The following is a 22,142-nucleotide window of genomic DNA, read 5'->3' as shown; positions in this document are numbered from 1 at the left end:
CCAATCCTTCTAGAATTTGATGTATAAATTGATGAAGAATAAGACATCACTTACTTAATAAAAGAAGCTACAATACTAATCTATATTAAATTGTTGACAAGCAAGTCAGTAATAATAATGATATTTCTTTGAATCTAAGCAAATTACCTAAGAATAAAAAATTAATACATCACAAATGTTCTTTATACAATAAATGACGATATTATTGACCAAAGCTTTGATTCAAAGATGAAGTCAAAGATGGAGGTACAAATGGTAGTCATGGATATTAAACTTAATTAAGTAACAATTCATATTTGTCCATGTAATGAAATTCTATACTTTAGGAAATATGATATTTTAAAAAAGAATTTAAGTTTTAAAAATCAAGATATAAAGAAGACATATTGTTAAAAAGATTTCAAAGAATATACTAATAATTACTTTAAATATATCATGTCCACATGATTTGAAGGCCATATGTTAATAGGATAAAATTTTATACATTATTATATTACATATATTTTTACTTCAAAATATATTAAATACTTAGCTGTAGAAGATAAGTAGAAACACAACAACAAAGTCCTACCATATCTAATAGAGTCTTAAATAAACCTTAAATAATCCTTAACAATCTTAATGAAATTTTAACCAATTCAAAAGAAATTTAAAAGAAGTTATAAAAGAAACATAAAGAAGTCATAATTAATCTCAAAGAAAAGTAATAAAAAAATTCTAAAGAAATAAGTAAAATCTTTTAAAATTACTAAAAATAGAATATTTAAATAAATAATAAAGAATACTAAAAAAATATTAAGTAAATCTTTATCAAATTTTATATAAATCCTAATAAAATCCTAATGAATCCTAACCAAATCTTACATCAAATCCTAAAGAAATCCTAATCCAATCCTAAGTACTAAATAAACTATAATAATCCTATAATAGATTGAAATCTCAATAGCTAATGATTTAATCATTGATTTTGACTAAACATTAGCATACTTATAAATAACTAAGCTAGCAACAAGCACAAATAAATTTGAAGAAGATTGAACATAATAAATAGAAGAAAATTCCTAAAATTTTCTCAAGTGTTGGTTGGCCTCCTTTTCTAACCTTGATTCCAATATTCTAGAGCCAAAATCTCTTAATTTCACCATTCAACAAGTCTCAAACTTTGCATGATTGTTAGGAGTCATGTTTAATACTTGTGCGCAAAATTTTATTTCAATCCAATTGGTAATTTGGTGGATATATTAGAAACCCTCACTAGTCCTTTAATCCCCAATTTGCGAGACCTCAATATGTTTGAGCTTTGATAAATACTAAAGAAACCATTAGATCAAGTTCAAACTTGGAATACAAATTTATACACAATAATTATTACTTTATTACAAAATTTCACCTATAGATCATTGATAAATTTCACACAATTGTCCAAAGTATAAATGCTTTGAATTTCTTAAAATTTAAATTTACTCAAAAACAACCATAACTTTGCAAAGTCTTTATAAATTTGTTACATATCCAAATTACTTGAAACCAAAGCTCAAAGAACCTCTCTCTTGCTTGCTTTCAAATTTTGCATTTTGATCAACCAAAGAACCTTGGAGTCTCCATAGATGAATGGTTTTGTGCCTTGGGGTCTGATTTTGACCTTGATTCATAACTAGTCATCTCTGGATATTAATTCTTCATATTTTTAGGTATTTTTTGCTAAAACCTATTTTTAATCTTTTCCTAAATATTCTTATATTAATTAATTATTTTATTTATTTTGATTTGGCTCATTTATGGTCCTACAAAGTAAATAAAAAAATTCTATAAAAAAAACAACATTAAGATTAAAGTTTTTACTACCTTCCTATTTTTTATCCTTATTTTTTTATTATATCTTTCTACTAGGTTCTTCAATAATAACATCCATATTTTTATTTTTCACCATATAGTCGTGTTAGTACATGATAATGTTGTCATATTCCATGAAGTTTGATTAAAAATACACAAAATACTTGGTTGTAGAAGATAAATTAGAAATTGCTACAATAAGGTCTTAACAACTCTAATAAAATCCTAAACAAACTCCAAATAAACCTTAACAATACTGAACAAGCTTTAATCAAATTCAATAGAAATCTTAAAGAAATTACAAAAGAAATATAAAAAACATAAATTATTCTTTTAAAATATTAAAAATAAAAAACCAAACCAAATCCTAATCAAATCCAAATCAAATCCAAAATCCCAAACCAAATCCTTACCAAATCTTAAATTCTAAATCAAATACTAATAAAATCTTCAAAAAAAACTCTTAAACTAAATTTAATTAAAACTTAATCATATCCTAATCTAACCTAAATGAAATCCTAATAAAACCTTAAATCTTAAACAAACTCTTTATTAATCCTATAGTAGATTGAAACGTCAATAATTAATAATCAAAGTGTCAATTTCAACTCAAATTTTGCACATCTCTTGATTACTAAGTTGACAATGAGTACAACCAATTTGAAAAAGATTAAACTTACCAAATAGAAAATAAACTCTAAAATCCACTCAAGTATTGGCTAGCCTCCTTCTCTGAGCTTGGTGCCAATCTCCCAATACCAATATCTCCAAATTGCATCATTCAATGAATGCATGAAAATTTTGTGGATTCGTAAATGTGCTTGTCTTAAATATATTAAGCAAACTTAAAGTCAATCAAATGGTTAAATTGAAAGATATTAGAATTTGATTGGATTAGAATTTTAGATATGTAATAAAGGTTTAATAGATAAAAATTTATCTAATAATTTAAAGGAGTACAATCAAAATGTTTTTAATTACTAGGCAATAAATAATCTTACAAAATTCTAAGTATGCACAATTACCATAGACTACCAAATGAAGACAATGACTTGAATCAATTAAAATAGCTTACAAGTTACTTCTCTTCAATACAATCCCAACTTTGTGTGATTAAATATAGCAAAGAGAGAAACCCCTTGTTTGTAGAAGGAAAAGAAAAAAGAAATAAAAGAAAACATAGTCAAAATTCAATGTTTAGTCAATGTAAATTTTAGAGGTTGCACAAGATTGTAGATTATAATCGAAAAATCCTTGTTTAGGATTATACCAAAATCTGAAGAAAATCTGGGCAAAACCCTAAATCCTGATACTCGGTAAACAAGAAGTGTTCTGATTACAATTAACGTGCACACAGCAAACATTAAATACACACGAATCTATCAAATAGATACCTTATTCTCCTTTTTCTTTCTTTCGTAGCCTCAAATTGTCGCTGCGGTTTCACCCTCTCATTTCTTGCAGTTTACTTCTGCTTGCAATCTGCACTACATACCCATCGTTTCATGGTTGCAAGGATTGCAACGAGGTTTTCTGAATTCACCACCTCTGATTGATTGCTCTGGTTGGTATAGGGTTTAGAGATTTTGTTGGGTTATTTTGCGGAGGACATTGTTTCCGTTTGTTTGGTTTGGTTTGGTTTTGTGTGTCACTTTTGTAGCGCCACTTGTGATTGTTTCACATTTTGCATGCTATTTGTGCCGATGGGTTGTGCAATTCTCTTTGTAGCTTTTTGGGTTGCACCGAGAGTCGTAAATTTGAATGGTTTGTGTGGGTGTGCCTCAGTTTCTTCTTGCGCAGATAAGAATCATGTTGGCGTACGTGTTAAAGGGAATCGCGAGGGCGGCGGCGTCTTCTGGACAAGCTGGCCGGGTATCTCTTGTATCTGGACAGAGGTTCTACCACGAGAAGGTATGTATTGAACTGCATTTAACGTGGGCTTGCTAGTTTTCTGAAATCCCTTTAGGACTTTCGGAAAATTTGTTTGCTGCGATGTTGTTAGGAAGTCCGATTGTTGAAATTTCAGATTAGGGTTTAGTTATGAATAATTCAGTATCTGATAATAGGTGAAGTTAGGTGCAAATTTCTTCATCTGTATCACGGTACATGAACTTTTATGGATTTATTTTGACGTTGAGGATAACAATTCCAGGTTGTAGATCACTACGACAATCCTCGGAATGTTGGGTCATTCGACAAGAACGACCCTAATGTTGGAACTGGCTTGGTAGGTGCTCCTGCTTGTGGAGATGTTATGAAGCTGCAGATCAAAGTCGATGAAAAGACCGGGGAAATTATAGATGCCTGTTTCAAGACCTTCGGATGTGGTTCGGCTATTGCTTCGTCGTCTGTTGGTATGTTGGCTACACCATTCAACCATACGATAGGGTATTCTGCCTAGGTCGGAAGGATCTGAATCTGTCCTTGGAAATGAAAGCTTATCACTGGATATTCTGCAGAGTTGTCGAGAGAATGGTTTGTACTAGGTTTTGCTTGCACACTTGACTGCAGAAATGTGGAATCTCGTATTCAACTCCAACTGCTGCGACATGATCAGTATTTTGTGCTTGTAAATTGGATGTTAAACACAGGCTCTGAGGCTAACTTTTTTGATTATCTATCGTGCTCGTAGCTTCTGAGTGGATCAAGGGGAAGGCTATGGAAGAAGCAGTGAGCATTAAGAACAGGTAAATAAGCCTTCCTTTGAGGACCTGCTTTTATTTTGGATGTGCTGCATAAAATATCCGCTTGTAGTTTTTAAAAAATTATTTGCTATACCAATTATTTAAGATGTCCCTCCGGAATTGCTGTCGAAAGAAACTACATGAATGGGGCTAGTATCTTCCCGGTGGTTCGCTACAATTGGTTGGCATGGATTACCGCAGTGTGTCTTAGGCCCTCAGAACAAATGTGTTCCTAAGGATATAAGTTAAATGGTGGGGATGTGTGAACTTTCTGCAGTGACATCGCCAAGCACCTATCTCTGCCACCTGTGAAGTTGCACTGCAGCATGCTTGCTGAAGATGCTATCAAAGCGGCGGTGAAGGACTACAAGTCCAAGAGAGCGAAAGCAGGAACTGAAGAGTCCCACAGAGATGCTGTAGCTGCATCGGCTTAGTGGTGTCTTCCATAGTGATCTAAGTAGCATTAAGAAGCAGTGAGCATCAAGCAAATGATTCAGATGCAAATGTGGTGCAAAGATGATTGGAGCGTGTTGGAAGTTTGAGTTTTAAGTTTACGTTGGAATTATCGTGTACTATCCGGGATGAGCCATGGTTTGCTTTTGTAGATTGGTGGTCCTGACTTTGTGTTCCTTAGATAGCAGTGCGTTGCGGCCAGTAGAGACTGATGAACTTGGATTTTAGGGCTTAATTTCTCCACGAAGGCAATTTAGTTGTGTATAGAGTGCATAGAAACAGCTGTGCAAGCATTGCTCAATTAATTTCTTCCATCCCCAACGAGGGACTGGTAACAGATAATCAGTCTAAAACAAAAATGCTGAATATGGACGTTCAGTTTCATCCTTGTTTTGGCATGTAGGCTCCAGTTTTAACTGATTGAATGGTGATTATTAATGTATGTAATTTTTGAACGTGTGTATGTAATCAATACTGTCCTCCTGGGACCCTATTGTCTTCTAATATTTCCACTCTTTAAGAAGCTTATGTAGTCTCCTACATTACACTTTCAAAGATGGTTCTCCAAGGTTTAAGTTCAATAATATAAATAGAAGACACGATTGAACTGAATAATATAACTTCCATGTCAATTTGAGTTGTTCACCTTAATCCATGATGTCGCCTTAATTCTAATCCTTGTAACATTTCTTAATAAAAATCTAATGGGTATGTATGTATGTATGTATGTATATATATATATATATATATATATGTGTGTGTGTGTGTTTCTGTTAAATTTTTATATATTCAACTGTAAGAGGCTTATTCCAAAGCTCTACACATTATATATTTAATTTCTAAAAAACATATGTAAAAGTAGACCAAATTATTAACAATACAACTTAATGTATTGATACATAATATGGTAATATCATTCAAAAATAAAGAAACTAAGAAGTTTGTTATGGGAAAAAACATTGAGACATCTTCTCCATGTAAAAATTCTTGCAATCCATAAAATGTGTATTTTTTTGAAAATCCTAAAATTAAGCTAAGTACGTTCTATTCCAATTTCTTCCGATAAACAAAAAAACTACTTCTTTGGTTTTGTTTTTCTAAATAATAATAATATATTCTAAAAATAGAATCCACAAAAGCTTCAAAATAAGGTGACACACATGTATCTATATATATATATATATATATATTCATATATTCACATACATACATATTCATATTTATTACTTTTCAAATCAACTTTAAATTATGAAATGATTACTTTTGATTTATTTCAACAAGAAAAATTTACACTAATCCTACCCATACAAATGTCATATTATTGAATTTTCATCACTCGATGCCAACGAACATGATATTTAGATCACAGCAAATCTCAGTAAATTAAAAGTAGCACCTTTTACTTGATAAGTTCCCTATTATTTGGTACTGAATCTAAAAAAAAAATAGGTGGTTTGTGTGACCAAAGCACACATAAAGGTGAACAACCAAGTCTTTCTAAGCAATCCTTGCAAAGAGGGTTACCAATTCTGTTAGAGCTTCAGTCCGTCTGTGTCAATCAATCACAGTGATGAATGCCCCGTGTTCATCACACACACAACAAGCATGCCATGTATTCCATATCCATAGAGCCAGACATGAAGAGATTTAAGTTCCTGTCAACAAACCCACACCACAGTTGTAGTAGTAGTAGTAGTAATAATAATAATAAGCAGTACGAAGTCCTTGATTCTATATCAGTAGCAACACAACCTAGTGAAGAAGTGTGAAGAGCATGAAGAACCCAGTACCGGCACCATGAGTCCACAAGTTTTCATGCTTCCATGCCAAGCCCTGGAGGCTTTCAGACTTCCCACGTGGTAGCTGCACTTGGGTCCCAAGTGTCGCCCTGCTTGCTTCTAATAGAGATCGTTTTGCTCTCTTCCGACGTTGAATTTACATAAAAAAAGCTTCAGTGCTCAACACTAGTACCTCTCGTTTGCACTCTTGAGAGATTCCATAGGAATAGCACTCGGTTTCAAGAGAAGGTTTAGCCTTTGTTTAGACCAAGAAATATCTGGGTCGCCTCAGAATTCCTCCAGGGTGAGCTCACTGTTCCACTGTGCTGCTTTTTCTTGTGGATTTGCTTGTTTTTGTCAGTTCGGAACATTGCAGTGGTTGTTTCCTTAATGCTTGTTGAGTTCCCAGAGCGGGAAGGCAAGCCCTGTTGAGTAGAGTGGTGCACTTTCATCGCAATGGGACTTTTTATTTGTGTTTTTTTTTTGGTTGTTAATGCAGGAGATTGGACGTCGAAGAAGTTGTGGGTTTCGAGATTCGAGTTTTGCGCAACGGCAACGAATTTTTTTTGTCGTGAGAGCATGGAGATGGACGGCAGTGACGGTTCTGAAGACATTGGCGCGGAGAGCTCCTACGGAATCACTTTCACAGCTGAAGACGCAGCAGTGCAAGGAGTTCGCGACGTGGTGCTTCCTTCTAACCTGCTCAGTGCCCTTGCAGGTGTCAGTCCCAGTGCTGCGCCTGGCTATGGACTCCTCTCATCCACCAATCCGGCCTTCAATGTCGACCACACTCGTGACTCAATCATCCCTGGCCCTAATAGCGTGGATTTCACCCAGGAGTATCTCATCGTTGATGACCCACAGGACCAAGCCCCCTCCAGTAAATTCTACCTCTGAGTCTTCTTCATGGATTGGGGATGAGGGTTTGAGGCTCTGCACGATATCCACATTGAGGCAGCTAACCCCTCCCCCCTTTTTTGTTTTTTGTTTATGAAGATGACGTGGAGGAAGAGGACGACATGATCGCGAGTTTACAAATGGTTGGGGTGATCCCGTTCATGCTGGACGCCTTCAAACCCCGATGCAGCATTCACATCGAGTACGGGAAGGTTCAAGCCCTCAAAAACGGTGATATCGTGCATCTTCGAGAAATTTCTGATGGCTGTCCAAGCGTAACCATTATGCAATCTGCTATGCAGGAAAGAGCTACGCTGATGCGCGGTAATTTGTTCACGATTGTTATGGTAGAACTTGATGGCGGGCAGTACCTGAACTGGGCGCTGGTGAACGTGTCCGACCAGTCTGGATCGCAGAAAGGGACTGAATTGGTGAACTTTGAATCACCAAGAGAGAAACTTGTCCAGGGGAGGAGGTTGTACTTGTTTGTGGCTTACTGTCAGTCGCAACCTTTTCAATTGCTGCCTGCCGTGCAGCGTCAGATCTTCAATTTGCGGAGTTTTGCTTCTACATTTGCTCTGGATGATCCTGTGGCAGCTGTATATATTACTATTGCTGCAGATTAAGCAGTAAAACTTATAGTAAATTTATGTATCGTAACAGTTATCAATCGACACAACGAAGCGCTTGGGCAACCCTACGAAAGAGGAATCTGTTACAGTGACTTCTCAAGACTTTGTTGAGGACTTTGCATTAGTCATGAACTTACTCCTGCATCTCTGACCAGCGGAAGGCCACATTTAACGAGGAATTGACAGACTTGCAAAAAGGAACCCAAATTGTCTTTGTCAACACGTGTGTAACAGGCGCAGATTGGTCCAATGTGTGTACACACACCTAAGGCTGTCAACGTGTATACAACTGGATACTTCCGTCAAATCAAGCTCCCGGAGCCCATTCTCTCTAGCACCTGCATGGCTTTGTCGATCTGCCCATTTGCTTCGTACATGTTAATTAATGTGGTGTATATCACACTGTCAGGGGTGCAGCCAGCCATTTCCATTCTATCAATGTATTTCACAGCCCGTTGCCACTCTCCACAAGTCCAGCACGCCCAAAAAATCGCAGCATAAGCGTACTTGTCAGGTTCAACTCCGTATTGCGGCTCCATGCTTTCGAAAAAGATGATTACTTTCTCCAGTTCTTTCCCCTTGCCATAAGCTCGGAGAAGCGCACAGCAAGCCTGGGGATTTGGCCTGCAGGAAACATGGAGCAGATTAGAGCAGGTGACCATCATTAGGGAGATTAAAAAAAGGTGAACAAAATTGCTTAATTAAGTGTGGTTGAACATTTATACCTAATACCTACTCGTAGCATCAATTTGAACACAGATTCTGCTTTCTCCCACAACCCAACGTCCCCATAGGCCTTGATGAGAGAAGAATATGTGACAATATTCGGTAGACACCCACTCTTCGTCATCTGCTTAAATTTCTCCTCCGCAAGCTCCCATTGCCCCGCTTTTGCCAAGGCACTAATTGTAGTGCTCCATGCTACCACGTCAAGCTTCATTCCTAGCTCTTCCAGTTTCTCAATTGTGTAGAGGACCTTCTTCCATTGCCGACCCTTCTCGTAAGCGCTTAGAAGTGAGCACCATGCAACCTGCTCTGCGCAAGACATCTATTACAACACGTGCAAGAGGAAGTTCCTACTCACGAAGCTTCACAACCAAAAACCACAGCTTTAAAGCCTTAAGCCAAGAGAGTAAGTGTATATGCATTCCCAGACCTCGTTAGGAGGGCATCCTGAATCCAGCATTGCATGAAAAATCTCTTCCGCCTTCTCCCAGTTTCCTGTTTTCTGATAAGCTTTTAGGAGTCCACACCAGGAGACGACGTTAGGTTGACAATCACTGGTCTTCATTCTCTCCAATACTTCCAGTGCTCTTTCAGCTTGTCCAGCATTAGCACACGCACTGATGAGACTACTCCACGACATAACGTCCGGAGTAAGGCCCTTATCTTGGATCCAAATAAACGTTCTCATGGCATCCTCCCACTGAGCTGTTCTCTCATAGGCGCATAAGAGGGCGTTGTAGCTTTCCAGTTTGAGTTCGTAACCTTGTTCTAGCATCACTTGGAAAAGCCCATAGGCTTCTCGAGGCTTCCGTGCTCGTGCACACGCCCACTGCATTTCAATGTATTCGTGCAATCCAATAGAAAATCCTCTGGCCTGCGCATGGATTTGATCATAATTTTCATGAGCAAACCAGCATCATTTTCTCAATGAACTCCAAACTAACAAACGTTTCCGCATGTCATGTGAGAAGCATGGCTTCAGAAGTGACTATTCAGGAGGTTGGAAAGAAGTAACAAGAACACATTCACTTACTTGCATCATGTCAATGAAGCTTTGAGCACGGTCCCATAGACCTGCAGCAGTGGTTGCTGAAACTAATCCTGTGAAGGTTATTCTATCAGGTACTATTCCTAACTTCTCCATCTCTTCAAAAAGTTCCACGGCAGTGTCACCTGATGCACACTGAAAATATCATATTCTGGGTCATGAATTTGCGTCTCACATCAGCAGGGTCAGCACTTCCAAAGGGATTATGGATTCTCGTAAAGGTGTCAGTAAAATCTCGAATTGCAGCAAAGATGAGGTCACTCCTACTAGAAAATTCACATGTGACCAAAGTTCACTTCTCAACCTCAACTATTTATAAATGCTAACAGAATAGAACCAACCATCGTACCCTGCCACATGCGACCATAAGAGCATTGAAGGTAAATATAGGCCGCTCAATTCCTGCCTTTTCCATCCATCTGAACAGCTTCAGAGCTTGTGATAACCTACGCCCGCATCTTCATATTCGGGAAAACAACAATTCAACAAAACTTGGTCGCTTTCTATCTGGTAGTCTTGCGAATTCCGTAAATATAGAGACAATTCCTCTTAAAAACTAACCCGTGCAGAGAATTGCGTGGGTACCAGAGAGCTCAATGATCCCAATCACACAACTGCTCTGCAGCGAGAGCTATCTGGACAGAAGAAAATTCTAGATAGGAAAGGTCACAAAAATCTTTAAAAGTCAAGAGAAAACCTATTAGTCCAGATAATATGCGTAAGTCTTACCCTAAAGCTGCAATAAGAGTTGTGCAGACGTAAGCATTTGGCTCCACTCCAGCACTTCGAAATGCACGAAAGACCTTAGTAGCAGCATACCAATTCTGCATCTGCCCTAGCTGCCATACCACCACGTTCATGGAGCGAACGTCCACCCGCAATCCCGTCTCATTCACTATTTTCATGACATCTTCATCTGAATTTAACTTCTCGGATGCTACACGCACCGCCACCGCTTTAGCCAGATTATGCAATATGTCGTTCGGTGGTTCTTTCCTCCTTTTCTTCAGATATCCGCTGAACTGAGCCCTTCTAATCACTTGTCCTAAGTCATTGGTATTCTCCTCCTGCTCATGGTCGTCCCCACGCCCCAAGTCCTCTACGACAAAGTTTTCAGCGAATTTCTGCACATTTGCCTCGCAAACCCCCCTAGTGGAACCTCTCAAAGACAACAATTCTGTGCTGAACCTCAATGCATTCCCATTTTTGCCATCGCTTCGTAAGCTGAGAAATTTTAAAGGAGTAAGAGGATCTCTATTGAAGGGAAGAATTCTTGTTTCTAACTTTTTATAGAAATCACTGAGATTTAAATGAGAAGATACACTGATTACCATTCTATGCTCGCCACACGAAGACAGCCCTACAAAGGCATTCACTCTACTTATCCTTAACTTGCGCAAGGCATCCTCCATCCTCAATTCCAACTCCTTTAACCTCTTCCCTAAATACTTAGAACAACATTGTCTACGGCAGACACTCCTCAATTTGTTTCACCGTGTGCATACGAGATTGATAGTTTCCACTCCATCTACAACGCTATCCATATGGCTCTATCCCTGCAGCTCAAGCAAAAGGAAGTCGAAAGCACACAAAATTACGACTTCGTAGCCAAGAAAATCAAACCACGCTCTCAGATGGAGACCCAACAAAAACCCACGGTGAAAATTTAGGTTAGAAACGAAGCGCAGATTGAGCCGGATTCAGTGTGTACAACTTCTTGAGTTGGTGTGCAGATATGAGAAGTGTAAGCATCGCAGCCATGAAAGTGAATGGGTTCTAGTAAAAATACCGAATGTTTTGAGAAGTCCATCCTTGCACAGATGATTTGGATGGATACACAGTGAAAGACGGAAATCATCCGGTTCCATGTGATAGAAGAAGTCTTGTGACCCCATTCGCATTGTTCCATCAAAGCTGGCTCATGATCTTTAGAACTTGGATTTGGGCCTATTGCAACGGAAATTGGGCTATGGCGTCGGCGGTAGAAAATTCTGGGAGTGAGTCCCTTAGGGCGGTGGTCGAGGCTTGCAAGAAGAAGGAGTGGTCTAAAGCAATCCGCATCATCTCGTCACTTCCTGAAACAACTAATTCGCATCTCCTCCTGTGGTATACTTGCCTTCCTTCTAGTTTATATTTTAGGGTTATCCGCGCAGACGGAGTTCCACGGTCACACTCGCTTTGGAATCAGCTTCTGTTTCCTTTTTGTGAAGCATCTGGAAATCTGCAACACCCTTTTTTTTATTTTTTTTTTTATTATTTTTTTTGCCTTAACTGGTTTTAGACGTTCGCTTATATCACAACAAAGTTGCGTTTGATATGATCAAGATTTGTAGTAAGCGACGGACAACTGATTGTATATTGCCAACGCCTATGATTTTCACCATTTTTTTTATTTTATTATCAATGATCGTATGAGGCAAACCGTGTTTGATCACTGTAATTTTTATATTAGCTTCAATATGGTACGATCATTGCAGTACTCAACTTACTATTTGTGATCAAATCGCTATTTGAAGTTGAGTTGGCTCAGCAGCAGTTTTCTGAAGTGCTGTATCACTGTAAAGGCAATTTCATTTTTAATGAATGGTAGCCACAGTATGAGTCAAGGAGTTCGAACTTTTTACTCTTTTTAACGTTGTTGCGTTACGAGAATGTTATGAGTCTCTGGCGGATGTATTATAACTAGGGAAAGTCCAGTTTTTATTCGGGTGTTTGATTGATGGGTTTCGACGGGTTGGTTCTGGTTGCAGTAATAGAGCCTGGTGCTACAGCAAGCTGGAGTTGCACAAGCATGTGATTAAAGACGCCGATAGAGCGATTGCCATTAATCCCTCCACGCTTCAAGCCTATCTGTACAAAGGTGCCGACATGTTACACTGTTTTTGTTATGTTATCAACGTTGTCTGTTTGAGTGGGATACAATGACTGGCTTATGACTTAAACTTGTTTGCATCTGCCTGCTGATCACTTGAAGGCGCGGACTGTTCATAGTTCTCATCACAATATGCTTTGTTTAGGTGAATATATATATATATATATATATATATATACACATATATTGATAACACGTACTTCAGAAAATTGTCTACGCTTCTGTGTGGGTGCAGGCTAATATTGATGTAATATGTATACGGATGATATATATTTTGTGAAGTAGTTCTAATATTTTGAATAAATGTGATGTTTTTACCCTCATGCTTATGGTCAGGACAGGCTCTTGCTGCTTTAAAGAAGCATGTGGAGGCATGTCAAGTGTGGCAGAAGGGTTACGAATCTGCCCTTGGCTTGCCCGAAGAACTGCCGTTTGTCGTACAGTTGCACTCTCTGGCTATGGGGTTGGAGAAGGCCAACTCAGATACAGAATTGCTTTCGAAGGCATCATCCGAGGTAACCTTAATGGGAATTGTGTCATATTACTCCTCTATGAGCTTCTTTCTCTCTAATTTGCTTGATTTACAAAATTATTATAGTGGTTTGCAATACATTGTATATCCTGTAATAATATGTGTTTGTATTATGTACTGGTTTCTCATTTATGGGACTTAACATGTATTATGATTGGCAATATGTTTGCTTTTAAATGGGCTTACATCTGACGTTCTGCATTATTGTCTTCAGAACGAGGAAACTACCTCAAACATTGTCAAGGCAGCGTCTTTGGACTCTTCTACTAGAAATAGTAAAGTTGGTGCTGTTACGGTCACAGGATCAGCTTCTGAACCAATGGAGCACATTTACGGAGTCTCCAAAAGTAGACAGAACAGGCTCTCTGTAACCGTGGACATGAAATTATCAAAAGGCATTCAACAGGTTAATTTCCTAGAGACTTCTGTACTTCTGTCTTTGGGCTTTGCCATTCTTTGATGCTAGTAGAACGTTGTTGAAGAACATGGATAACTAGGTAATGGGCAAAGATAGTGCTTCTTCCCAAGCATATTGCAATTTTGACATTGACAACATGGTGCTTTTTGAAAAGGTGAACCGTGGTAATTACGAAGAGGCAGTTAACATCTTCAATTCGGTATACTGGTTTCTTTAAGCCCCTTTTTAGATCGTTCATTTTATTATAGAAACATTATCTTCTGGTGCCCATGTGGTGGTTCGTTTTTAAGAGAATTTGATGAGATTTAGGAATACAGCATATTTTGTGCTGGTGTGTTGACATGTATGGATGTGATGCATCTTGAGAATCAAGTGTATGAAGGTTGTAAACAGTTGTGTTTACCGAGAAGTGTATTTTTTGACAGATTCTGACTGAGAATCCAAAATCGTGTGGTGCGTTACTGGGACGAGGTACTGCTTATGCTTTCATGAGAAAACTTCAAAAAGCAATAACTGATTTTAGTAAGGTAACAAATTAAAAGATTTTCCTTCACTATTTATGCCACCTTTATATATCTATATATATCTATATATATCTATATCTATCTATATATATATATATATAGATATGTATTATTTTTAAAGAAGGAAATTGAATCAATTTATAAAGCAATATGAACAGAATTTCAATCTCTGTCCTAAGCTTGGGTTGGCGAATTCTGATTAGTATGGAGGCTAGTATTCATCTAAGTTGGTGAAAGTTAACCTCACATAAAACACCTTGCAAATCAGTCGTTTGGACTTTGGAGGTCATATCCAGGGAGTTACCTACCGGTATTTTACGGTGATCCTTTTTGAGCTGCAGGCCATTGAAGTGGATCCGAAAACTACTGAGGCTTGGAAAAGGCGTGGACAAGCTCGTGCGGCTAGTGGAGAGATTGCGCAGGTTCACGAGTAGATATTTCCCTTTTAGTATTGAATCGTTCATATTTTTTCTCCTATCCTTTTTCTTTTGCTTCTTTTATGAAATTGAAGCTTGCATTGCATTCTAATTGCTTGTGATCTTTTTAGAAGCTTTTGTTCACCAGGATCCTTTGAAGAGGCTGATTGAAAGTTTCCCAAAAGCCGAGGATTTTTTCTCAAGATTGTTGTTATTTTGTTCTAGGCTCTTGAGGACTTATCGCGTGCAGTCCAGCTGGAGCCTACACCTGATTTATTGCATGAAAGAGGTATTTATATGGTTCCTTGAAAGAGACGCTTGCAGTTGGTCGTGTGGGCTAGTGATACGTACAGTTGGTCTAACTTCGCTGGAATTTTCGGTGGAAATCTTGAGTGAATATATTATCCAGAGGTTTTACGGCATATATTTATTGTCTTGCAGGTGTTATCAACTTTAAGCTCAAAAATTTCTTTGCAGCCATTGAAGATTTAAAGGGCTGCCTAGCTCAAGATACTCATAACAAACACGCGTACAATTACCTGGTAATTCCCTTTAGTTATTTCTTATATATATATATATATATATATATATATAGATGTGTGTGTGTGAAGTTGACTCTAAGATGCAGTTTGGAATACGAATGCACTGAATTAATATTGGATATGTGCCTTCTGACAAACTGTTCCTTATACTTACCATGAATATCATCTGGTGTGTAGGGATTGGCCTTGTCAGCAACTGGTAATTATGTGGACGGCATCAAAGCTCAGCGCAGGGCAGTTGAACTGGATAATAAATTTAAAGAAGGATGGGCGCATCTTGCGCAGGTACTTACTAAAGAATCGCAAATGCTGTCTCCAGGACTTGTTTTTGCTGAGAGTGCTCCGAAATTTTCAACCTTGACTTATGTCTGGTGCCTCGTGTATTAAAGAACGGCGTGTATTTGAGGGTTCATATCAAGACGTAATCGTGTTTTGTAATGCTAATACGTGCTTCTTCTTGAAATGTCATTTGCCAGTCATACAAAGAATTGGCAGATTCTGAAAAGGCGGTTGAGTGTTTGAAGAAGGCCACCGAAATTGATAAGAAGTAAGTGTGTATATCTTCAGATTTGCGAATGTAGTTGATTTCATTACCTTCGATTTTGAAATGTCATGAGATTGAGTTTTGAAACGTCGCAGCCTAGCAATTTGATGCGGAAGTAGCATAAATGTTTCTTGATTTACTATCCTTTGGGCATTATTGGGTATGCAAGATGCTGTATTAGTGTGCATAATATTTATGTATCAGATAATTTAAGACGCGTTGTGCTCTCCATTTTCTACAGATATGGAGGTGCATATAGAATATGGGGAATCCTTCTGCACGGTCTAGGTGAACACAGGTATTAAATGTGACCAGCTCACTTACTTCTGCACTTTTCTATAGACCAGTAGGTAATACGATGTGTTACGGCCTTTTCAATGTGACTTGCATTTGTTTATCAGTGTTAGTCATTTTAAAATTGCATTTGTAGACTCTTTTCGTGCAGGCAATTTTCCATTGAACACTAGTTTAGGGCAGAACATAATGAGACCTTTCATAATATGTTCTAGCTGTTCTGATCGCTTATGACCCAAAGGATGAGCAATTAACAATAATTGAAATTTGATGCTAGAAATGCGGCCAAGTTGTTGACCACTGCCTTAGAGCTTGACGCCGACACCATGGAGTGCCTTTATCTTCGAGGTTCTACCTTCCAGGCACTAGGAGAGTTCACGAATGCTGTAAGTTTCGTTCTTGTGTCAAGTAAAAGTAGAACGAAGAGTAAATGCAAGTGGGTAGCAGTATTTGATAAGAGTAGGTCTTTAGTAGCCTATGAATAGTCATCCATCCACAGTTCCACGATTTGAAATTGTCACTCATATGGCTAAGTAGTGTTGTACTGTTAAAGGCGTGTTACAGGCTATGTTTGTGCAAACGTATTTGCATGATGTTAATTTACTACTGGTCATATTTTCCTCCTCTTACAGAGAAACAGTGGCAAAAGCTCGAACTTGCTTACATAAATCTTTTTTGATGTTTTTATTTTGTAGGTTGCAGATTACACTTCCATACTTGAGATGGAGCTCGATTCTTTAGAGAACAGAACTTTGCAGTATTTGGCTTTCTATCAGGTAATCTGATTTTCTAAGAGGAGCCTTTGTTTTATTTGTTTAATTCATATGAGAGATCACAAAATTTCGAGTAATAGTTATAAAAACTAGTGGTTTGTTGACACTCATCTTATAAGTTGTCATTGTGCCAATTAACTTTTGTTGAAAGTAACAGTGCTTAACGTAAAAATTGACACAAACAATCATTCGAGTTAAAGTTTTTAGTAATTACAGAATGCCGATTTTTGGGAACAAGTTATAATTTTTGTATTGGCCATCTACATTGCATTCTTTTGGTGTTTTTTCAGAAGGAGAATTCATTGTATACAGTCACTAAACTTTCTCAGCCTTTCGGCCGATTTGACATGGACGGTGATCTTAACCCTATTTTCAAAGTAAGTCAAACACGTCAGCGGCTTTTAAAACTATTTCTTGCAGTCTTGTTTGTTAGATTATTAGTGAGTCTATGATGCAATTTGTACTACTGCTATCTTGTAATGCCAGATCAAAGAAACTATGTCTAGCAGTGGTTGCTGAACATAACCGAATCAGTTCATGGCCGCCTAGTCGTAATATCTACTTCGCGCAGATCTTCTGAATGATTATTGTAATCCAGTAACTGAATTGTTGTGCAGATAATGTGAAAATTTTCTGTGAATCCTCTTGTAAGCAGATAGGTCTCCTTTTCATCATAATTGTTTCATTACGAGTGTATGAATGTTTTGGTGCCACAGGAAGCATGGTGTAAGAGGCTCCCACCTGATTTTTACTATCATGCGTATAAACCCCAGCCTGCACTTAAGGACAGGTCGAAAGGGAGTCTCAGACTACAGGACACAGCACTTACCAAGAGTAAGAAGCTCCTCTTGGATGCAGCTGCGGCGATTGGGCGTCTGATTCAGTATGATGCACCGGGATTTTTGAAAAATGTTCGGCAGGTACTTTGAATTATAATCCATCGTCAATCGGGATTATCGATGTCTCTTTTCAGAATGTTTTACTAATTTTGCTTCTCCAAGTATTATTTCAAGGTGCTAGTCATGCTCAAATTATACAGGTTTATTAGAAGGTTTTTAAGTGTGTTTAATGTTGCACAGCTCGATGTTCTCAGCTTTTTCTTCAAGTTTTGCGACTAGCTTGCTATATCACATCACTGATCCTGTGACGTTGGATCATACAATCGTGCATCTGTAAATCATGATGCTCTCGTTTCTAAACCTTCTGAAGAGTGTTTTCACTGGATTTTGGACGTTTACAATTTCTTGACAGCAACGCATGGCTGGATTTGCTGCAATCGAAATTGCACAAAAGGTGGCATACACATGGCGAACGATGAATGAAAAGCGAGACGAGTATTTTCAAAGTAAAGAAAAGGCTGGGCGGAAAACTAATCGAAAGAATAGCAGCACTGTGCGATCAATGAAAAAAGGGTAATTGTCTTACGAACCCGGAATTACCTGTGGTTGTGACAGGCTTCAATTATTATGAATATGTGTTAACATATGATGTTAATGTGGCAGTGGACAGGAAAATAATCACGGAATGGATCCATTTATGTCTTCCTGGAGAGACGTTTACTCAATAGCAGTCAAATGGAGGCAGATTTCAGAGCCTTGTGACTCCGTAGTGTGGGTTGACTTGCTGAAGTACGAACTCATAGCTGCAAATGAAGCTTCTGCTCGCAATTTGTTCTCTATGTCCTCCATTTTTAAATGAGATTTGATGTGATATTTCTACTTTGCGCTTCCATATGCTTCTTCTCGAGTTTTTTTTTTTTTTTTTTTTTTTTTTTTTTTTTTTTTTGTGATTTTGGCTTAGTTACTCCCTTCAAAGTTTGTCTTATTATTAATTACAATCGTCATTGGTTCAATAACCCTGTCATATCTTCTTCATTTGCGTAGTTTCAAAGAAGTGCTTGTGCGTGCAGTGCGAAGGAGTTTGCAGCGGGATTTGGATCACACACTCCCATGGTGCTTGGGCAAGCTCAAGTTATTCGCTATTACGCTAACTTTGAAAGGTGTAGCTGTCATTTGATGATCCCTGATGTCAAGGATAGAAGTAGAGATCTCATGTCCATGCATCGATTAACGCATCTTAGTTTATGTATCATTCATTGTTCTGTATACATTTTGAGTTATAGCGAAGTGAGAAAATAAACTTTCTTTAGGATCTGGAAACGAAGTTACAAAATATTTGTTAGTCTCAAGCTTATCAGGGAAGTTGGCGACTAGTTGCAGTTTTCATTGATTTGCAATTGGTCATGTATTTGTGCAGAGCATTCAAAATTATTAAGGAGCTTATACATGAGAGGGGCTATGTTAACGATGCAGCCAATGATCCTGTGAACATGAAAGACCCTGCAAAATTGAAGGAAGTGAGTGCCCCAGTCTAATATTTTTCCTAGTTATGTTCTCGAAAGTTCTTGAAATTTTTTGTCTCTGCACAGATCGCCGCTGAAATGCAATATCTATTTTTGAGTTATTTTGCTACTTTTATTTGTCATTTGGTACATTTCAGAATTTCATGGGATCTTATTTTTGAAATTTTTATTTATAGGTGGATGCAGCTAAAGATTGCTCGGATCTTTACAAAACGGTTGAGAAGGATTTTTGGGTGTGTACACCTTGTAATAGTACACACCAAGAAGGGTATTAAACCTAATCTTTTTCTATTGTGATACGCGCCCTTTTTCAACGCAGTTTAGGACCTTACTCTGATATGTGTTGATGTGGACTACTGCAGGAAAGTATTAGATGGTACTCGACTTACTCTGCAAAAACTGTAAGTCAATCGTTATCTCTTCTCTTCTTCTCTCTCTAATCAGCGTAGCAAAGTGAAAAGGTAACGTCGGAACAGTTGTTGCAAGCTGAATCGCAGATCTACAAATCAACTCGAAAACTTCAAATCTTGTTTTGAGGTTTTCAATGACTGTCTGCAATTTGCAGAGACTCCCAGGGATTTGACTTCTCGATAAGGACACCAGGCACGCCACTACGTTGGGAAGATTATGATGTCGAATTGTCAGCTGCGTGGCAGGTATTTACCTCGTACATAGTATCTTATTAGGCTTTTTCCATAATGGGTTGCAAAGCATGTGCATCATTAGTGCTAGGGGGACCTTTTAAAACATGGCATGATTTATTTAAGCCTTGCTCCTATCTTTTGCTACTCTAGTTCTATTCATGACACCTCCTACACACATAGGAGGCTTGATTAGTTGAGAACACTCCTAGAGTGTTTCTCTCCATTGATGGAATTGGGCTTGTGAAATAGGCACTGTGTGATGCATATTGCAATAAAGCTTATGGATCATTGGAGCTATCTGATCTGGAGAATGTGCGTGAATGCATATTAAGGCTTTCATTCTATTGGTGCGCTCTTCAACACAGCTTCTCACTGGAATCGATGTGCATTTTACAATATATACCAATACATCAGCGTTTATGCAGTCTGGGAGTACTAATTGCAAGCGTGTTCAGGACATTGATGGCTGCAAAGAGTTGGAATAATTTGCATTTTTCTAATTCAAGTGGTTGCTGGTTTCTAATCAATAGAATCTGTTCAAGTAGCAGTGGTGGCATGAATGTCTAGCTCACAGCATCTGTATATCCAGGTACAATTTCATGCCACTGGCAAGAGGCACAGCTGTTGTGGGTTATATCACATTGTTAGGATTATTCCTTGCTGCCAACATGAAGATCACCACTTCCGTACCGAAAAACTTCCAGGTATATTATTATCTCGAACGCAGTTGGCGGATGGTTGTGAAAAATTTAGTTGTTGAAGCCCTGATGATGCTTGTCGGTATGTGATTCTGAGTTCTAAGAAAGAATGTTAAGCTGCATGTTAATCGAGCATGCAATAATAACTTCATACTAAGCTTCTATTTCTTCATGATTACACAGAGAGCTATGTTAGTTTGTAATTGAACTAAGATGAAACTGTTATACGGACCTATGCCGTCTCTTTCTTTGGGAAACGGTATTTAAGTATTCTTTGCAGGATTCACCAACCTACCTTACCTTCGTTTTTGAGCACTTGACAGGTGGATTGGGAAGCAATTCTTTCACCGAATTTGGACATTTTTAGTCAGGCTGTGAAGCCCTGGCTCAATGCTGGTACATGTATTGATACGGAATGGCAATCTCTACCTGACGTTTCATCCACCTTCAGCACCACGGGTGCTGTCATTGGCGCATTATCTGTGCAGGATTGGTGAAGTATGGAAGTATGGCAAGGGAGCATTTAGGTTAGGATGTTGAAATTCAGTCATTATCGTGAAAGAGCATATGTCCATTTAGGCTTTCTTGTTTTGTGGTAAAATGCCGAATCCTGGTTAGCAAGCTGTGGTTAATATCGTTTGTACCTATTTCCGACACATTCATTTGTTCCTCTATCCTAATATTCTGCGCCAGCTTTGATGTCTGAATTATGTGAAACCCAGTTTGTAATCTGGTTTCATGCTATCAAATATGAGATTATACAATGTGCACTCGTTCTTTGAGAAAGTAGAAATGTGATTTTTGGTAACGACGGATTATGTGCCATGTGCTTGCTGGGCACAGTTGGACTGCTTGCTCTATTTAGGAAGAAATTTCCTGAGCACTAAAAGTAATGACTCCTCTCAATATAAGACAACTGAAAACTTACAATAAGATACCACCATTGTTGCTGTTAAAAAATTGTAGTGTGCACCTACTCTGTCATATTGATTTAAGTATATTCTTGACTTTTGAATTTACATTTTGTCACAATGGTCAGCGTCAGCAAGGAGAAGCTCTGAACACAGGACCCTGACACTTCGACAGTAGTAGATTTCAATAACTCTTCACTGGACAAGTGGTACAACTTGAATGCCATGAATGCTGCCAGACTGAGTTGCATGAGATGGAGGCTCAACTAATATAACCAGGAAACATAGAATATGGAGGGCTTTTGATATCTGTATTGAGATATGGAGGAGATCCAAAGACATGAGCAACTGGCAAGTTTCAATGTATGTTTGGTTGTGGATCAGATTGATTCTGCAAATTGTGTTACAATTACCAATGGAGCGGCTTTAGTGTTCACTTCACATGCGAGCTGTGTGCTTTTCTTCGTCTTTTCCTATTTGCTCCTGCTTCGCGTGTTTTATGTAAAGTGAGTTTGAGAATTTTGTTCATGTGAATTTTCAGTGTTTGGTATGCAATCAGAA

At 38.1% G+C, this 22,142-nt stretch overlaps 4 protein-coding genes across 9 annotated transcripts; 3 read left to right on the top strand and 1 right to left on the bottom strand.

Annotated features, from left to right (window-relative positions):
- Positions 1 to 3,298: 3,298 nt before the first annotated feature.
- LOC112293542 (uncharacterized) lies at positions 3,299 to 5,312 on the top strand. Of its 2 annotated transcripts, none has more exons than XM_024543090.3 (5): positions 3,299 to 3,361; positions 3,619 to 3,744; positions 3,986 to 4,187; positions 4,466 to 4,520; positions 4,795 to 5,312. In XM_024543090.3, exons 2-5 carry the CDS (start codon positions 3,643 to 3,645, stop codon positions 4,949 to 4,951), a joined length of 516 nt encoding a protein of 171 aa, XP_024398858.1. In that variant the 5' UTR covers positions 3,299 to 3,361; positions 3,619 to 3,642; the 3' UTR covers positions 4,952 to 5,312. The 2 variants fall into 2 exon arrangements, with proteins under 2 accessions (XP_024398858.1, XP_090104503.1); XM_090248377.1 differs by having other exon boundaries at positions 3,299 to 3,397.
- A 1,346-nt stretch (positions 5,313 to 6,658) lies between these two features.
- LOC112273978 (CEN-like protein 1) lies at positions 6,659 to 8,350 on the top strand. Its single transcript, XM_024503101.3, has 3 exons — positions 6,659 to 7,052; positions 7,248 to 7,628; positions 7,745 to 8,350. Exons 2-3 carry the CDS (start codon positions 7,328 to 7,330, stop codon positions 8,269 to 8,271), a joined length of 828 nt encoding a protein of 275 aa, XP_024358869.1. The 5' UTR covers positions 6,659 to 7,052; positions 7,248 to 7,327; the 3' UTR covers positions 8,272 to 8,350.
- A 106-nt stretch (positions 8,351 to 8,456) lies between these two features.
- LOC112273971 (uncharacterized) lies at positions 8,457 to 11,981 on the bottom strand. Of its 3 annotated transcripts, XM_090248376.1 has the most exons (7): positions 11,841 to 11,981; positions 10,781 to 11,607; positions 10,401 to 10,509; positions 10,037 to 10,186; positions 9,434 to 9,877; positions 9,003 to 9,307; positions 8,457 to 8,901 (listed from the first exon to the last, which is right to left on the bottom strand). In XM_090248376.1, exons 2-7 carry the CDS (start codon positions 11,461 to 11,463, stop codon positions 8,580 to 8,582), a joined length of 2,013 nt encoding a protein of 670 aa, XP_090104502.1. In that variant the 5' UTR covers positions 11,464 to 11,607; positions 11,841 to 11,981; the 3' UTR covers positions 8,457 to 8,579. The 3 variants fall into 3 exon arrangements, with proteins under 3 accessions (XP_090104502.1, XP_024358857.1, XP_073387432.1); XM_024503089.3 differs by lacking the exon at positions 11,841 to 11,981 and having other exon boundaries at positions 10,781 to 11,806; XM_073531331.2 differs by lacking the exon at positions 11,841 to 11,981 and having other exon boundaries at positions 9,118 to 9,307; positions 10,781 to 11,806.
- LOC112273958 (suppressor of RPS4-RLD 1) lies at positions 11,967 to 21,434 on the top strand. 3 transcript variants are annotated; one of them, XM_024503076.3, is made up of 26 exons: positions 11,967 to 12,157; positions 12,802 to 12,911; positions 13,265 to 13,438; positions 13,670 to 13,861; positions 14,028 to 14,072; positions 14,299 to 14,400; positions 14,739 to 14,819; positions 15,039 to 15,102; positions 15,255 to 15,355; positions 15,533 to 15,640; positions 15,832 to 15,902; positions 16,141 to 16,197; positions 16,471 to 16,579; positions 16,889 to 16,969; positions 17,257 to 17,343; positions 17,683 to 17,886; positions 18,218 to 18,378; positions 18,469 to 18,594; positions 18,876 to 18,965; positions 19,223 to 19,322; positions 19,505 to 19,596; positions 19,691 to 19,729; positions 19,894 to 19,984; positions 20,222 to 20,319; positions 20,562 to 20,676; positions 20,994 to 21,434. In XM_024503076.3, exons 3-26 carry the CDS (start codon positions 13,382 to 13,384, stop codon positions 21,165 to 21,167), a joined length of 2,445 nt encoding a protein of 814 aa, XP_024358844.1. In that variant the 5' UTR covers positions 11,967 to 12,157; positions 12,802 to 12,911; positions 13,265 to 13,381; the 3' UTR covers positions 21,168 to 21,434. The 3 variants fall into 3 exon arrangements, 2 of the variants coding, with proteins under 2 accessions (XP_024358844.1, XP_024358830.1); XR_002967261.3 differs by having other exon boundaries at positions 11,973 to 12,157; positions 13,260 to 13,438; positions 20,250 to 20,319; XM_024503062.3 differs by having other exon boundaries at positions 11,973 to 12,157; positions 13,260 to 13,438.
- The last annotated feature ends 708 nt before the right edge of the window (positions 21,435 to 22,142 follow it).

The sequence above is a fragment of the Physcomitrium patens genome, chromosome 2, assembly GCF_059467195.1.
Source record: "Physcomitrium patens ecotype Gransden chromosome 2, ASM5946719v1, whole genome shotgun sequence".
In the NCBI taxonomy this organism is placed as follows: domain Eukaryota; kingdom Viridiplantae; phylum Streptophyta; class Bryopsida; order Funariales; family Funariaceae; genus Physcomitrium; species Physcomitrium patens.
The sequence above is the reverse complement of the archived record's forward strand: the minus strand, read 5'-3'. Positions and strand labels throughout refer to the sequence as shown.

What these genes read in the sequence shown, in the direction of transcription:
- LOC112293542 (XM_024543090.3), top strand. Translation starts at nt 3,643, where the DNA reads ATGTTGGCGTACGTGTTAAAGGGAATCGCGAGGGCGGCGGCGTCTTCT. An exon ending in AGAGGTTCTACCACGAGAAG is followed by an intron (nt 3,745 to 3,985) that starts GTATGTATTGAA and finishes TAACAATTCCAG; the next exon opens with GTTGTAGATCACTACGACAA. An exon ending in TATTGCTTCGTCGTCTGTTG is followed by an intron (nt 4,188 to 4,465) that starts GTATGTTGGCTA and finishes TCGTGCTCGTAG; the next exon opens with CTTCTGAGTGGATCAAGGGG.
- LOC112273978 (XM_024503101.3), top strand. Translation starts at nt 7,328, where the DNA reads ATGGAGATGGACGGCAGTGACGGTTCTGAAGACATTGGCGCGGAGAGC. An exon ending in ACAGGACCAAGCCCCCTCCA is followed by an intron (nt 7,629 to 7,744) that starts GTAAATTCTACC and finishes TTGTTTATGAAG; the next exon opens with ATGACGTGGAGGAAGAGGAC.
- LOC112273971 (XM_090248376.1), bottom strand. Translation starts at nt 11,463, where the DNA reads ATGGAGGATGCCTTGCGCAAGTTAAGGATAAGTAGAGTGAATGCCTTT. An exon ending in ACTCTTATTGCAGCTTTAGG is followed by an intron (nt 10,510 to 10,780) that starts GTAAGACTTACG and finishes CCGAATATGAAG; the next exon opens with ATGCGGGCGTAGGTTATCAC. An exon ending in GCTTCATTGACATGATGCAA is followed by an intron (nt 9,878 to 10,036) that starts GTAAGTGAATGT and finishes ATCCATGCGCAG; the next exon opens with GCCAGAGGATTTTCTATTGG.
- LOC112273958 (XM_024503062.3), top strand. Translation starts at nt 11,973, where the DNA reads ATGATCTTTAGAACTTGGATTTGGGCCTATTGCAACGGAAATTGGGCT. An exon ending in TCAAGCCTATCTGTACAAAG is followed by an intron (nt 12,912 to 13,259) that starts GTGCCGACATGT and finishes GCTTATGGTCAG; the next exon opens with GACAGGCTCTTGCTGCTTTA. An exon ending in TTTTGAAAAATGTTCGGCAG is followed by an intron (nt 17,887 to 18,217) that starts GTACTTTGAATT and finishes ATTTCTTGACAG; the next exon opens with CAACGCATGGCTGGATTTGC.